The sequence below is a fragment of the Trichosurus vulpecula genome, chromosome 5 (genome assembly GCF_011100635.1).
Source record: "Trichosurus vulpecula isolate mTriVul1 chromosome 5, mTriVul1.pri, whole genome shotgun sequence".
Lineage (NCBI taxonomy): Eukaryota > Metazoa > Chordata > Mammalia > Diprotodontia > Phalangeridae > Trichosurus > Trichosurus vulpecula.
The window spans coordinates 202,705,894-202,721,789 of record NC_050577.1 but is presented as its reverse complement, the minus strand read 5'-3'; the positions used below and the strand labels follow the sequence as shown (position 1 = coordinate 202,721,789).

Sequence of the window (15,896 nt, the reverse complement as noted above, 5' to 3'; positions counted from 1 at the left end):
TCCCCTTTCCCCTTACTATACCCTATTGCTTTAACTTACAGAATTTCAAAATTGCTTTAGGAGCTGTGGAAAGATCTCATGGTTAGAAAGTGTTAATTTTTTTTTTTTTAAAAATCTGTGGTTTTATTGACCTGGGTAAGATAGATAACAAACCTTCTTAATAGTGTCATAAATAAACAATACCATAAGTTATTATGGAAAGCCATTTAATGGTGAATGTTTCCAAACTTAGGCTGCTTTATCAGTAGGTCTATATTTGCAGCTTTTTCAGCTAAGTAGGAGTTGACAGAACCAGTACTTCATTAGTATAGCCTTCAGGAGTCCAGGGTCAGTCACCTCCATGCCCAATTATTGTTTTAAAGTAGGAGCTCAGTGGTGGCAAAGTCTTATAATTTAAGAGTTACTCTTGACATGTGCTATAGTCCTCACTTTTATTGGGAAGAGCAGTATTTATCACCAGATACTTAACTTTTGAGACTTGCTTTATATTTATAAATAGTGGTAAAAAAAGATTTGTGAGACTTTTATATAAATTTATGTAGGCTTTTGTTTTTATCTGTATAGCAATTTGGACAGTCTTGAATTCAGTTTTACCAGAGCCTGGATGTGATTGCATTTATAGAAACCTAAGATAATCTTGAGAACATGTAATAATTGCTTCTTTGTGAATTAAAAGATATGCAGTACAGTTTCATAATTCAGGATAGGGATATATGAACTGTAGTGGACCAAACAAGAATGCCACTCGATCTCCTAAACACTTAACATGGTTTGGTTGACTTGTGCTATTTAGTTTCATCCATTAAATTAAACATTTTGAGTTAGAAATTCTGTTCTTTTCCCCACAGCTTTGCTTGTGTTTCTAGTGTTCTCCTACACTTAAAGTCCAATGGTCTTGAAATGTTAATCTTACATTACTCCTTGTGCAAGTACCACATAACAGCTTATTTGTGTTTTTACTTTCAAGATGAGGTGTCTCGAAGACGCAAAGGTACGAGGTCAGAAGCATTTAGCATGCAAATGAGACAACGAAAAGGGACTCTTTCTGTTAACTTTGTAAGTGTTATGGGGAATTTCAGGATGGAAAGTATTTGTTAGCTATGTATATATCTCATATGTAAAAGATATGTTCAAACTGAATTTGGAATCATAGACTTTGAGAATTGGAAAGGGAACTCGAGTTCTTCTGGACCAATCTTGAACCCTGTCATGCATCTATGTTATCCTATAAATCCTGTCATCTAGCCTCTCCTTGAAAACTGCCAGTGACTACGAACTCATTACCTGTTAAACAGTGTATTCCATTATGAGATAGTTCTTATTGTTAGGAAGTTTTTATTTACATTGAGCTAAAGTCTGCTTCACCCTAACTTCTACCATCGATTTAAGGTTTACCTTCCAGGCCTAGGCAGAAGCAAGAATAATACTTTATACACAGTATAACCCTTTCACTATTTAAGTCTTTTCTAGATTAAACAAGCTTATTTCTTGTCATCAGTTTTTGTATGGCATGGTTTTGAATCAGTTCACAATTCTGTTGCCTTCCTCTGAGCGCTGTCTAGCTTTTCAGTGTCCCCTACATTGTGATAACCAGAATTGAACACAGTGTTCCTGCTTGGCTCTAACCAGGTCAGAGTAATGCAAAATTGTCACCTCCTTCACTCCAACAGTATATATTTTTTAAAAAGTTGGTTTATCTTGTGTGTAATTGGGTACAGACAAGATGTAGTTCAGGTAGATTATAAATTCAAGGATGAAATTTGTAATGTCACAAGAAGAAACAGTCTTGATTAGCAAGAAAAATGAGTTTTCTGAAGAGACTTACAGATGAACAGGCTAACTGATTTTAAAAAGATCTATATAGAAGATAGATGTAGAGGAAGGGAAACTTATGAAAACCAAAAAAGTAGCTGTATCAGGGAAGAAGAGCATCAAAGAAAGGATAGTATGCTGTTCAAGATAGGTGGATTGACAGCAGAGAGAAGGCAGAGCTGCTCAGTTCGATTCTTTTGCTCTTTTTTCCTTGCCAAGGAGAGTGACTTTTGCACTGAAAAGAATAGAACAAAAATGGCTAATACAGAATTAGTACTAGAAGAGATTAATTAAAAAAAAGCACCTAGGTGCTGTTAATGTGACTTGGCCCAAATGAATTGAATCCTTGGGTATAGAGAACAAAAAGGCAGATGCAGTTGCTGAGTAGCAGTATCAGTGATTTTTGAAAACTCAGAGAATGATAAAAGTGCCTTAAAATGCAAAAGGGCAGATGTTCAAGTTTTCAAGTGGAAGAAGAGATAAAATAACTAATTCTAGTCTTTTAGAAAGATTGGAGAGATGTAGGCTAAAGAATAGTACATATAAATGGATGAATCTAAAACTAGTTGAATGACTGGACTCAGATCATTAATGGCTTTGTATCATATTGGAGGATATTTGTAGTGGCATGCCCTAGGGATACATACTGGGCCCTTGTCCACTTTAACATTTTTTTTTCACTTTAACATTTTTTAAGTGACTCCAATAAAGGTAACTAAAGATGACTAACACATTGAATGAGAGTTAGGATCCAGAAAGATCTGGGCAAGCTAGAGCATTGAGTTCAATTTAATAAGATGACATTTAGTGGGAATAAACAAAGTATTAGACTTGGTTTCAGGAAACTTGAAAAGTGATGTGATGGTGGAATCATAGTTAGACACTAATTTATCTGAAAAAGATCTCAGATTTTAATTGACTTTGAACACAATATTAGTGAACAGTTGGCCCGGCAACCAGAAAAGCTTATATGATCTCGGACTGCATTAAGAGAGATGTAGTCCCTCCCTGCTCTGTCCTTGTCAGATCGCATCTGGAGTACTGAATTCAGTTTTGTGCACCATAGTTTAGTAAGTACATTGGTAAGCTAGAATGTATCCAGAAGAGGGCAGCCAGAATAGTGAAGGGTTTCTAGTCCAGGGCTTCTTAAACTTTTTCCACTCGAAACCCCTTTTCGAGTTTTGTCAGTGTTCATTGGCATTGTGTGGCTTGATGGCATGCGCAGTGCAAAGTGTGCATGTTGTATGTTCAGAAACAAGGCTGCAGTGAAATTGCATGATACTACATGGGCAAGTGCTTCCAGAAACATTTTGGATTCATTACATGTTTGATTTGATTCATTACGCATTCAGAAACCTTTTACTGTTGCCAAATTTTTCATGACCCCATTTGGTGTCTCGACCCACAGTTTAAGAAGTGCTGCTCTAGTCCATGTCATATGAGGATTAGTTGAAGAAATTAGGGATGTTTAGCCTGGAGAAGAGATAACTGATGAGGACATGATATTTATCTTCAAATATTTGAAAGCCTGTCATTTTGAAGCAGGATTAATTTTGTTCTGTTTGGCTTCAGGAAGGCAGAACCAGGAGTCATGAGTTGAAGTTGCAAAGGGACAAATTTAGTTTGTTACAAAATAATGTCCTAACATTCTGAGCTGTCCGAAAGTGGAATGGGTTGCCAAAAGATGCGAGAGGTTCCCCTTCTCTGGAGGTCTTTGAGTAGAGGCTGGATGACTATTTGTTGGGTGTGTTGTAGTTGGGATTCTTTTTTTCAGGTATAGATTGGATTGTCAAGGGCTCTGGAAGCCTATGAGATCTGTGGATACTCTTGTGAATGAGGCTAAGTCTCATGTTTGATCCTAGAATAAGCCAATTAGTTTGCTTTGTTCTTTGGCAATAGGCTGCACTCCTAAACTATTGTGTTCTAGGTTCAAAGATAGGTTACTAATGTGGGAGAAATAACTTACTCATATGATATCTTCGTATGTGTGGACAGTATATTGTTTACATAGAAGTTACTTTATAAAGTACCTAATAAATGCAACGTTTTGCTGCTTTGCAACAAGATGATTATCTTAGTTTGAACGGTTATTTAGAAGTTTGGATAGAAGTAAATGGCAAATTGTGTTTCTTTTTGTTATTGTTATGTGTGTGACTTTTGACCAGTTTTTTAGTGCTCAAGATTCTCTTCACGTAAAAGGGCAAAGATGCTCTTGACTTGATAACCACCAGGAATGCTTTTTAGGCAGTTGCACTGTACTAAGTACGTAGTTGTATGTTTGTGCGATGTATGGTTGTGTTTGTTTCTCAGTAATGAATGATTTTCTGTTCTAACTAGTAGACTCTTAGTTTGGGTATCATCTATTACTTCTTTACAATGACTTGTGGATGACTTTTCTCTCTCTTCCCTTCCCCACCCATAGGTGGATCTCTATGTTTGCATGTTTTGTGGTCGAGGAAACAACGAAGACAAGCTGCTCTTGTGTGATGGATGTGATGACAGCTACCATACATTTTGCTTGATTCCCCCTCTACCTGATGTGCCCAAAGGAGACTGGAGGTGTCCTAAATGTGTTGCTGAGGTACAGGCCTAGTTTTGAGCCCTTTTCTCCCTTTTTAAAAAATAATTTATTTATTTATTTTTAGTTTTCAATATTCATTTCCATAAGATTTTGAGTTTTAAATTTTCTCCCCCTTTCTTTCCTCCCCCTTCCCAAGACGGCATACAATCTGATACAGGCTCTACTCATACATTCATATTGAACATATTTTCACATTAGTCATGATGTAAAAAAGAATTAGAACTAATGGGAGGAACCACAAGAAAGAAGAAATGAAACAAAACAACAAAAGAAAACAAGAGCAAATAGTGTGCTTCCGTATGCATTCAGACTCAAATTCTTTCTCTGTCATGAGTCTTTTGGAGTAATCTTAGATCCTTGCACTGCTGAGATGAGCTAAGACTATCAAAGTCAGTGATAACTGTTACTGTGTACATTGTTCTCCTGGTTCTGCTCATTTCACTCAACATCAGTTCATATAAGTCTTTCCATGTTTTTCTGAAGTCCATCTGCTCATCCTGTCTTATATGAGCACTTCTAAAAAATGCAAATCAACCAGAAAATTGCACAAAACTCTTCCATTAGCTCATGAAATCCTCTTGACTTTTGAAGAACTATGTTAGAGGGAATCAGAATTCATATTTTGGTAGATTATATTTACTTTGCAAAAGTTTGTTCTGTGACTTCAAGTGCTGGACAGATGAACCCTCAGACTGCTATAGATGACTGAGTTTTTTTGAATACCTGAAAACTTTCTTTTCCTTTTTTTTTTTAAATTTTATTATTATTTATTTAATGTTTTTAGTTTTCAGCATTGATTTCCAGAAGATTTTGAATTACAAATTTTCTCCCCATTTCTACCCTCCCCCCCACCCCAAGATGGCATATATTCTGATTGCCTCATTCCCCAATCAGCCCTCCCTTCTGTCACCCCACTCCCCACCATCCCCTTTTCCCTTACTTTCTTGTAGGGCAAGATAGATTTCTATGCCTCATTGCCTGTATATCTTATTTCCCAGTTGCATGCAAAACCAACTTTTTTTTTGAACATCTGCTTGTAAAACTTTGAGTTCCAAATTCTCTCCCCTCTTCTCTCCCCACCCACCCTCCCTCCCTAAGAAGGCAAGCAAGTCAACATAGGTCACAAGTGTATCATTATGTAAAACCCTTCCACAATACTCATGTTGTGAAAGACTGACTATATTTTGCTCCCTCCTATCCTGTCCCCCTTTATTCAGTTTTCTCCCTTGACCCTGTCTTTTTTCGAAAGTGTTTGCTTTTGATTACCGCCTCCCTGATCTGCCCTCTCTTCTATCATCGCCTCTTTTTTATCCCCTTCCTCCTCCTTTCCTGTGGTATAGGATACCCAATTGAGTATGTATGTTATTTCCTCCTCAAGTCAAACCCGATGAGAGCAAGATTCACTCATTCCCCCTCACCTGCCCCCTCTTCCTTCCCAACAGAACTGTTTTTTCTTCCCACTTTTATGTGAGATAATTTACCCCATTCTATCTCTTTCTTTCTCCCTCTCAATATATTCCTCTCTCATCCCTTAATTTGTTTTTATTTTTTTAGATATCCCTTCATATTCACCTCGCCCTGTGCCCTCTGTCTCTGTCTGTCTCTATATGTGTGTATATATATATATGTATATATGTATATGTATGTATATTCCCTTCAGCTACCCTAATACTGAGGTCTCATGAATTACACATATCATCTTTCCATGTAGGAATGTAAACAAAACAGTTCAACTTTTGTAAATCCCTTATAATTTCTCTTTCTTGTTTACCTTTTCATGCTTCTCTTGATTCTTGGGTTTGAAAGTCAGATTTTCTATTCAATCTGGTCTTTTCACTGAGAAAGCTTGAAAGTCCTCTATTTTATTGAAAGTCAATATTTTGCCTTGGAGCATTATACTCAAGTTTTGCTGGGTAGATGATTCTTGGTTTTAATCCTAGCTCCATTGACCTCCAGAATATCATATTCCAAGCCCTTTGATCTGTAGAAGCTGCTAGATCTTGTGTTATCCTGGTTGTCTTCCCACAGTACTCAAATTGTTTCTTTCTGGCTCCTTGGAGTATTTTCTCCTTGACCTGGGAGCTTTGGAATTTGGTGACAATATTCTTAGGAGTTTTCTTTTTGGCATCTTTTTCGGGAGGCAATTGGTGGATTCTTTCAATTTCTGTTTTACCCACTGGCTCTAGAATATCAGGGCAGTTTCCCTTGATAATTTCTAGAAAGATGATGTCTAGGCTCTTTTTTTGATCCTGGCTTTGGGTAGTCCAATAATTTTAAAATTATCTCTCCTGGATCTATTCTCCAGGTCAGTGGGTTTTTCTAATGAGATATTTCACATTGTCTTTCATTTTTTCATTCCTTTGGTTGTGTTTTATAATATCTTGATTTCTCATAAGGTCACTAGCTTCCACTTGTTCCAATCTAATTTTTAAGGTGGTATTTTCTTTAGTGGTCTTTTGGACCTCCTTTTCCATTTGGCTAACTCTGCGTTTCGAGGCATTCTTCTCCTCATTGGTTTTTTGGAGCTCTTTTGCCTTTGAGTTAGTCTATTTTTTAAGGTGTTATTTTCTTCAGTATTTTTTTGGGTCTCCTTTAACAAGTCTTTACTTTTTTTTCATGGTTTTCTTGCATCACTCTCATTTCTCTTCCCAGTTTTTCCTCTACTTCTCTTACTTGCTTTTCCAAATCCTTTTTGAGTTCTTCCATGGCCTGAGACCAGTTCATGTTTTTCTTGGAGGCTTTTGATGTAGGCTCTTTGACTTTGTTGCCTTCTTCTGGCTGTATGTTTTGATCTTCTTTGTCACCAAAGAAAGATTCCAAAGTCTGAGTCTGAATCTGAGACCATTTTCCCTGCCTGTTCATGTTCCTAGCCAACTACTTGACCTTTGAACTTTCTGTCAGGGTACGACTGCTTGTGGAATAGGGAGTACTTTGTCCCAAGCTTGAGGGACTGCGCTGCTATTTTCAGAGCTACTTCTACACAGCAAGCTCTGCCACACCAGCGTTCCTTCTCCCCCAAGAACCACCAACCAGGATTGTGGCCCAGATCCAGGCAGGGCAAAGCAGGCTTTGCACTCCTACTCTGATCTGCCACTTAATTCCTCCCACCAGGTAGGCTTGGGGCAGGAAGCAACTGTAGCTGTGGCTCTGGAAGCAGCCTCAGAGTTGTACCACCTCTGCTGCCCTTGGGGTGGTAGCCAACCGAGAACTCCTTTCACTTTGTCCCAGCAGCTTTTCCCACTAACCTTCTCTGTTTTCTTTGATGTTTGTGGCTTGAGAAGTCTGGTAACTGCCACAGCTCACTGATTCAGGGTGATACACTTGTTCTGCCCGGCTCCCAGTCTGGTTGGTCTTGTCATGGCCCATGCTGGGCTCTGTTTCTCTCTGCTCCCAGCTCCATGCGATAGACCCTTCCCAGTGACCATCCAGGCTGTCCTGGGCTGGAGCCCTGCTTCCCTTTGCTATTTCGTGGGTTCTGCAGCCATTTGTTCAGAGCCATTTTTTATAGGTGTTTGGAGGGACCTGGGGGGGAGCTTAAGCAAGTCCCTGCTTTCTAGCTGCCATCTTGGCTCTGCCCCCACTTAATCTCTTTTGCTTTTTAAAGTAAAAATATTAGTAGTTTAATGAAACAAATAGGGTGGGACAGGGAAATGCAGAGCATAGGATCTGAGCACTCATCACATATGCTTCTACCCAAAGCATCATTAGTCTTGTTTTGACTATATCTTATTTCAAATTTAATGAGCTATTTTAATTGGAGTGATTAGGAAGAAGTAATTAACTGGATTTCCTGGCAAGTGTAGATATTGGGATGTTCTTCTGCAGAAAAGGGACCGATAAACCCTTTCAAGAGCTGGATACCGTGCCTAGAAGTATTTAGAAATGCATGTCTAGCTACTTCAATTTCTCTTTCCTGGATTAGATAATTGAAAAATGTATTCTGTTCTGGGGCATCAAGGTCATGCAGTGGATAGAGCACCTGCCCTATAGTCAGGAACACCTGAACTCAAATCCAACTTCACATTTGACATGTGCTAGCTCTATGATCCTGGGCAAGTCACTTAACCCAGATTGCCTCATGGCCCCCTTTTTCCCCAAAGAAAAAAGAAAAAAAAAAAGAAAATGTATTCTCTTCTAAATCTATATATGTGGTTATATGATGTTTGTGATAATGGATCAATAATATGAAGAAATTGTCTTCCTAGCCAGGTAACTTAATCCCTTTTATCCTTTTTTTACATACATCTCTCTGTCTTTTCCATGGTGAAATCCAGACTTGAGGGGCTGCTGTGGGTTTGGTTCCAGTCCATTAGTACTGCACTGTTTGTCCTGGTGCCAGAGCTTATTGCCAGGCCTGAGACTTAAAAACTGTTTTATTACCTCTTTCCTCCTTTACCAGGTAGAGTGTGTAAGCCTATAACATTGCAGCTGAGGTCTTAGATCATTTTCCCTGATGCCAAATTAGATAGCATATGTGTTTCTCCAATACGCATGTGTTAAGAACTGTTTCACTCTCAGAAATTGGCCATATCTTTCACAGTTCTGTCAAGTATACCTCCAAGGAATGTGACACTTAGTTTTGTAATTTTTCTTTCTTACTCCAGGAATGTAACAAACCTCGAGAGGCCTTTGGGTTTGAGCAGGCAGTTCGAGAGTACACCCTGCAGAGCTTTGGAGAGATGGCAGATAACTTTAAATCAGATTACTTCAACATGCCAGTCCATGTGAGTCTGGGTCTAAGGGCTGGTTTAGGGGAGGTGGAAGGATTTACAAATTTCAAACCTTTTGGTTTCTTTTTCTTTATTTCTTGCCCTTGCCTTCCTTCTTGCTCCTCCTTTTTTTTTTCCTTAAAAAATAAAGGGAGGCAGGACACACAATATGAAAGATATAATAGAATATGGGACTTGAAATCAGCCTGGATTCTAATTCTTTCACTGACTCTCTGATTTGAGAGTTCCTAGTACGGTGAATTGGAAAGAAAGCACTAGATTTGGAGTTGAGAGACCCAAGTTTAAGGCCTAGTTCTAACACTTAATCTGCTGTGTGATTGTGGGTAAGTAATTTATCCTTTGAGCCTTTAACTTCCTCATCTGTAATAATACATGTACTATCTGTAGCACAGAATTGTTGTGAGAAAAATACTTTGTAAACATTAAAATTATGTGTATTAAAATGTGAACTATTTCCCCCTTAAGAAGTAAGTGTTGATGACCTAATTTCCTCATAGCCCTTTGAGAGTAATTGATAACAGAGAAGCATGAAGTACATAGCAGTTGGTTTTTTTGTTTACCTGTTTGTAATATAAGCTTTGCTTTTTTCTAAAGAGTATTTTCATTGGCTTTCATGGTGCTCTATCAGGACGTTTTGCCAATTCTATTTAAATTCTACTCTGATTTTTACTTCTTCCTTTTTCCCTTTGATGTTCTGTTTCATCTTCTTCCTTTTCAGTTTTGAAACAGCTTTCTGTAGAAAAAGGTTAATTACACTTACAGATGGTTTTCTGAGGAACCCAGCTTGTCTATTTTAAATCCCTGTTACCTAGTGAAAAAATCTGGGATCTAGTCTGCCTGGACCTGGGAGCTTTAGAGGTTTGTCATCTTATAACAGTTGTCCTGCGTGTCGTATCATGGTCATTTTGCTGATTAGACATTCTGTTTTTCTCTAGATGGTGCCCACAGAACTGGTAGAGAAGGAATTCTGGAGACTGGTGAGCACCATTGAAGAAGATGTCATTGTGGAGTATGGAGCTGATATCTCTTCAAAGGATTTTGGAAGTGGGTTTCCTGTAAAGGATGGTCGGAGAAAGATGATGCCAGAAGAGGAGGTGCAAACTTCTGTGTACCTACAGCTAGGCTGAGCTTTGTAGAGCAGCTTTCTGCTCTGTAAAACTTTCCCTTATTATTTTTGACCAGAGTAATTTTTGCTTACTAAATATATGTTAGGGCCAACATGAAAAGCAAAAAGCACATTTTCACCTTGGCACTAGACTTGATTAAGTGCAAAGAACACTTTGACTTTAGGTTTATGTGATGATGATAAAAACCACTCTGATTTGAAAAAACAGGGAACTTAATAACAAGTGAATAAGATATTTGATTCAGTTAAATTTTTTTGAGTAACCTCACTTTGAATTTTAAGTGGTTTTTAGAATCAAATTCATTGTTTTTGAACTTTATGCTTGGTAAACCGAGGAGTTGAGTCTCAGCACACCCTTGTTTAACACTTATAATAGAGACCATCATACACTCACACACATGAGATTCCATATGGTCATGATGAAGTCTACTTTCCAGGCTCCCAGGGGAAAATGTTCTATGGTTGTGTGGGGAAAAAAGGAAATTGCTTATTTCTCTACCCTTTATTTTGGTCTCTCTCTTTACTTTGTAATTATCTAGTAAATCTAAGTGGCTAACTATATCTAGTAGAGCCGCATTTTCGAAAGAACAAGGTGTCTTAAAAATTGATAACTTTTGTTTTGACATCACCTTTCCCAACCCATTGCATCATCTCTTTTAACAAAGGCCAAAAAGAAAAGAGAAAAAAGGAGTTCAGCAAATCTGACGCCAACTGAGACAATATATGTAGTGTTCTGTACTCCAACTGTGCAAAGAAGGCAGGGAAGTGCATTTTCTTATCTCTTCTCTCAGGCCAAGCTTGGTCATTATAATTATACAGTATTCAATTTAATTTTGTTGGTGTTCTTTCTGTTTACATTGTATACATTGTTTTCTTGGATCTGCTTTTGTAGTGTGCATCAGTTCAGATGTCTTCCCATGCTTCTCTAACTTCTTCATATTTATTGTTTTTATAGCACAGTAATGTTCTATTTGTGTACCACAGTTTGTGTAGCCATTCCAATCTCATTATTTGTAGTTCTTTGCTACCATAAAAGTGCTTTTGTGAATGTTTTGTTATATATGGGATGCTTCTGTCTTTGACCCCTTAGTAGTAGGATCTCTAGGTCAACAGGTATGGACATTTTACGAGCTTTTTTTTTTTTAAAGCATAATTCCAAATTACCTTCCTGTATGGTCAGACCACGTTTCCTTACTCTTTTCAGACCTGTCTGATACCATTCATTTTCTTTATAGTCCTATCCAGTTCTGCCCAGTTCCTTTTTAGCACTACCCAACTCTTTGTTATTCTAGCTAGTTAGGTTTTTTGTTTTTATATTGTCTTATACATTCACTGGTTCTGGGCGGGTTTCACTTGTTCTAGTATAACTCTGATGGAGGTCAGGAGAAAGCCATAATGTTTTTTGTGAATGCAAGGTCCCAAATCAAGAGAAATAGGTTGCTTTTTAGATATAGGATAGACATTTGGGCTTTCACCAAATGAAGAAGAGGCTGATTACAAAAACAAGGAGAAAGAACATCAGATTTCTAAGAAATTATTTTGAGAGAAAGAGGAAGAGAAAGAGGGAGACTGGTATGTGTGTGTGTGTGTGTGTGTGTGTGTGGCCACTGACTCATGAGCCTTTTAAAAAAATTATATTTGATTTTTTTCAATTAACAAAAATTGATTTTTCTTTCCCTCTAGCCTTTCCCCCACCATTTAAAAAAAGAAAAAGAAAACCCTTGTAACAAACATGTATAGTCAAGCAAAGCAAATTCCCACATTGGCCGTGTCCAAAAAAAATATATGTCTCCTTCCGCACCCTGAGTCCATCACATCTCTGTCAGGAGGTGGGTAGTATGCTTTATCATCGGTTCTCTGGAATCATGGTTGGTCATTTCATTGATCAGAGTTCTTAAGTCTTTCAGAGTTATTTGTTTTCACAGTGTTGTTATTGTATAAATTGTTCTCCTGATTCTGCTTGGTTCTCCTTGCATCAGTCATACAAGTCTTCCTAGGTTTCACTGAAGCCATCCTTCTCATCATTTCTTATGGCACAATAGTATTCCATTACATTCATATGTCATAATTTGTTCAGCCATTCCCCAATTGATGGGCACTCTATTCTTAGTTTTTAGATCTTTGCCACCACAAAAAGAGTTGCTATAGATGTTTTTGTACATATGGGTCCTTTTCCTCTTCCTTTGATTTCTTTGGGATATAGGCCTGGTAGTGATATTGCTGGGTCAGAGGGTATGCACCATTTAGAAACTTTGGGTGGAGTATTTCATAGCTCTACTAGCAGTGCATTAATGTGCCTGTCTTCTATCAGCCTCTTGAACATTGTCATTTTCCTTTTTTTTGGTCAATTCTCAAACCTCAGAGTTTGCTTTAATTTGTAATTTTCTAATTATTAATGATTTGGAGTATTTTTATATGGCTACTTATAACTTGGATTGCTTCCTTTGAAAACTGCTTGTTCATATCCTTTGACCATTTTTCAATTGGGGAATGGCTTTTATTCTTATATATTTGAGTCAATTTAAGGAATGGTTTTAACAGGATAATTGGAGAGCTGGAAAGCACATGTGCTTTTTAAGGTTTTAAAAAGAGGATATAGTTTTATCTTACATATGTGACTATTTATGAAGAAATGTTAGATTATTAATGCTCTGATTTGCTTAAGGAAAGGAGATATCAGTTGACTACCATTCTTTCCTTCCTCTGAATTTTTTCCCTGCTATTAATATTTTTGTTCTTGGGCATGTATCATAAACATTTTTCCTTTTAGTTTTATGTATGGAGGAGAACAAACTAAAGTAGATTGAGTTCTGGTTTTGAGAAAGATTCCAAGTGTCAAGTCCCACCTGAAATACCTTCTTACTTAGCTGTGTGGTCTTGGAGAAGTTATTTAATTTCTTAGTGTCCTAGGCAACACTCTGAGACCATAAGTTACAGAAGAACTGCTAATGTGGACAGAGGGAGAAAGTTAGCACCACAGAAATTCCCTGTACTGATAAAATTATATGTCTAAACCTCCTGCCTCCACTCCCCATATGTGATAGGAAGAAACTATGTAAATGTTCTTTGGTTCTGTAGAAGTAGAAAATAGAAAAAGATGAATTGTACTAATATAGGAAACCCCTGACTTTGAACCCTACCATATATTTAGTTTTTATAAGAAATAGTCTCAGGTTTCTTTGCAGCTGTAATCTCTCTTTTTACTTTTTAACTACCTTTCTTCTCAAGGTGAGGAAGTTCAGTGGTACTGTGGCCATGTTTTCTGCTAGACACCTATACAGTGATGATCATTTACATGTAGCCAGATACTAGACAAATGATTTCTTCTGTCTGTCTTGTGGCCCTCCATGATCCCTTTCCAAGCATCAGAGGAGACACAACGCTCCTAGGGCCTAGCTGCAATTCTTTATAGTTATTATCTAGTATGGAGTACAGAGTGATTGAATCTTGGAGTTAGAAGGGACTTCAGAGGCCATCTTGTATGACTCATACCTGAAAAAGGATTTCTTCTACAACATACCCAGTAAGTGCCCATTCAGCCTTTGTGTGAAGACCTCTAGTTGTTGTGGGGAGTATGGGTAGTACCCAGTATATTCCAAAGCAACTTATTTTGCCTTTGGCTAGCTCTAATTGTGGAAGTTTTTTCTTATGTCAGCCCTAAATTTGCCGTGTTTGCATTTTTTACCCATTGTTCCTGGTTATTTCCTCGGTGGCCAGGCATTAACTCAGAAAAGGAAGTAAAGTTAGTCTGGCATGACTTTTCCTGTTAGAAGCCATGCTAGCTTTTTGTGTTGACCATTTATTTTTCTAGATGGTCACTAAGTGTCTCTTTAATGAGCTTTTCTAGAATTTTCTCAGTAATTAAAGTCAAGGTCATTGGCCTATAGTTTGCAGACTGTTGTCTTTCCTTTATGAAAAGATCAGCACAGCATTTGCCATTTTCCAGTCCTGTAGTGTTTCTTTTATTCTCTGTCATCTTTTGCATGTTACTGATGGTTGCTTGGGGGTCAGATCTGCCAGAATCTTTCTCTAAGTGAGGGTGTATATCACCTGAGGTTGGTGACTTTAATCCATCAAGAGTAGCAAGGTTCCCTTGTACTCTCCCTGGGACATCAAGCTCCCTTGTAGCCCTTTAAATCTTGCAAAGACTAGTTTCCTTTATAAACAAAAAGCAAACAAAATAAAAATGAGACAGCTCAGACCTCTGTTGTTGGTAACTGCTGCTCCACCCACCTGGAAAACAAGTATCCTCTAATCCTTCCACTGCACCAGTGTAGCTAAAACCCTTCTGTTGTCTTGACTGTTTCCTTCCTGCTTTAGCTCACTCCAAGTGGCAATCCTGAGACCAGGAGAGAAACTGGCTATGCTATGGTATTCATACTATTACGTTTCCTGGCTTCTATAGCTCCTTTTGAAAAATCTATTAAGTTGGTGTGAATGTTCTCTGTGCAGTCACATCGATCTCTTCAAACAGCTCCCCCTTTTTCACCTCACTGAAATAATTCTTTTTTGTGTATTTAGATTTTTATTTTTGAGAGTTTTTCATTCCTCCTTGACTCATTTGTATGGAATCTGTGGGATTCTGCCTAGCTTTTTAAATGAGCCTTTTGAAATCTGCTTATTCAAACTAAAGGGTACATGCTATTCTTTGCTTTCCCCTCTTTTTTTTTTTATGCCCACAAACTCTGGGAGCCTTGGGTGACTGTCCTCAATGTTTGCATCATTGTCACCGCAACAAATAAGAGTCAGCTCCAGTATAGAATTTCCCTTTTTGGTTCTTTCGACTTGCGTTAAGGCAATGTAAGAAGTTATTAGCTTACTTTGATTGGCTGGGAGGGGCGGGGGGAGAGGTGGAGAGGGAGGAGCAAAAGGGAGAACAAGAGAGGGGATGGAGAGAGAGAAAGAGCAGAGAGTGTGCAAGCATGAGTGCATGCCCCAGCAGGGGTCACAGTCTGTAAACATTAAGTGCCTACTGTGTGCCAGGCAGTGTACCAAATGCTGGGGATACAGAAGAAGGCAAAAGACCTTCCTACCTGCCTTCAGAGAGCTTACACTCTAATAGGGGAGACAGTATTCAAACTGAGGATAAAATGGATATGCTGGATTTGGCCTAAGTCAGACTAAATCTGGATTCTAGTGTATGATTGATTGGTCATTTCCCTCCTCTGTTTCCTTGATTTCCTCACATGAATATACATTCTTGATGTATACCACTATCTCATCCTACCTTTTTCTATACTGTTTCTTCTGAAGAAGGTATATCCATCTAGAGCCATAATTTATCCAGTCATAAATTTAATTTTGCCAAGCTCAGTAATCTCTATGAGGTCATCAGGTCAAATATTCCTTGCTAATGCAACATCTAGTTACTCTTGCTTGTGGCTTAAATATCAGACCTCCCTGTATAGACATTTGGGGCCATGAGACTCAATAGTTCCTTTCTTGGATTTTATATCCTAGCAACTTCTGGGTGTCTCAGCTGCTGTTCTTCATGCATTGTATTACTCTGTATAGTATTTAGTCTGGTGACTGTACATAGGCGGTTTTTCTCCCTTCTTAGTTCTTTTTAGCTTTTTAAATTAGATTTGTCAGATATCCAATAAACCTATTCTTTTTTTTTTTTTTGGAGGGGGGGAAGGCAGGGCAG

At 38.1% G+C, this 15,896-nt stretch overlaps 1 protein-coding gene across 1 annotated transcript in view; it reads left to right on the top strand.

Annotated features, from left to right (window-relative positions):
- The window catches only part of KDM5A (lysine demethylase 5A), a 106,062-nt gene that overhangs the window by 17,465 nt on the left and 72,701 nt on the right, over positions 1-15,896 (top strand). The window contains exons 7-10 of the mRNA XM_036758862.1: positions 968-1,056; positions 4,235-4,393; positions 8,998-9,117; positions 10,059-10,217. Of these exons, the coding sequence (XP_036614757.1) occupies positions 968-1,056; positions 4,235-4,393; positions 8,998-9,117; positions 10,059-10,217 (527 nt within the window). The remainder of the gene's footprint in view (positions 1-967; positions 1,057-4,234; positions 4,394-8,997; positions 9,118-10,058; positions 10,218-15,896) is intronic.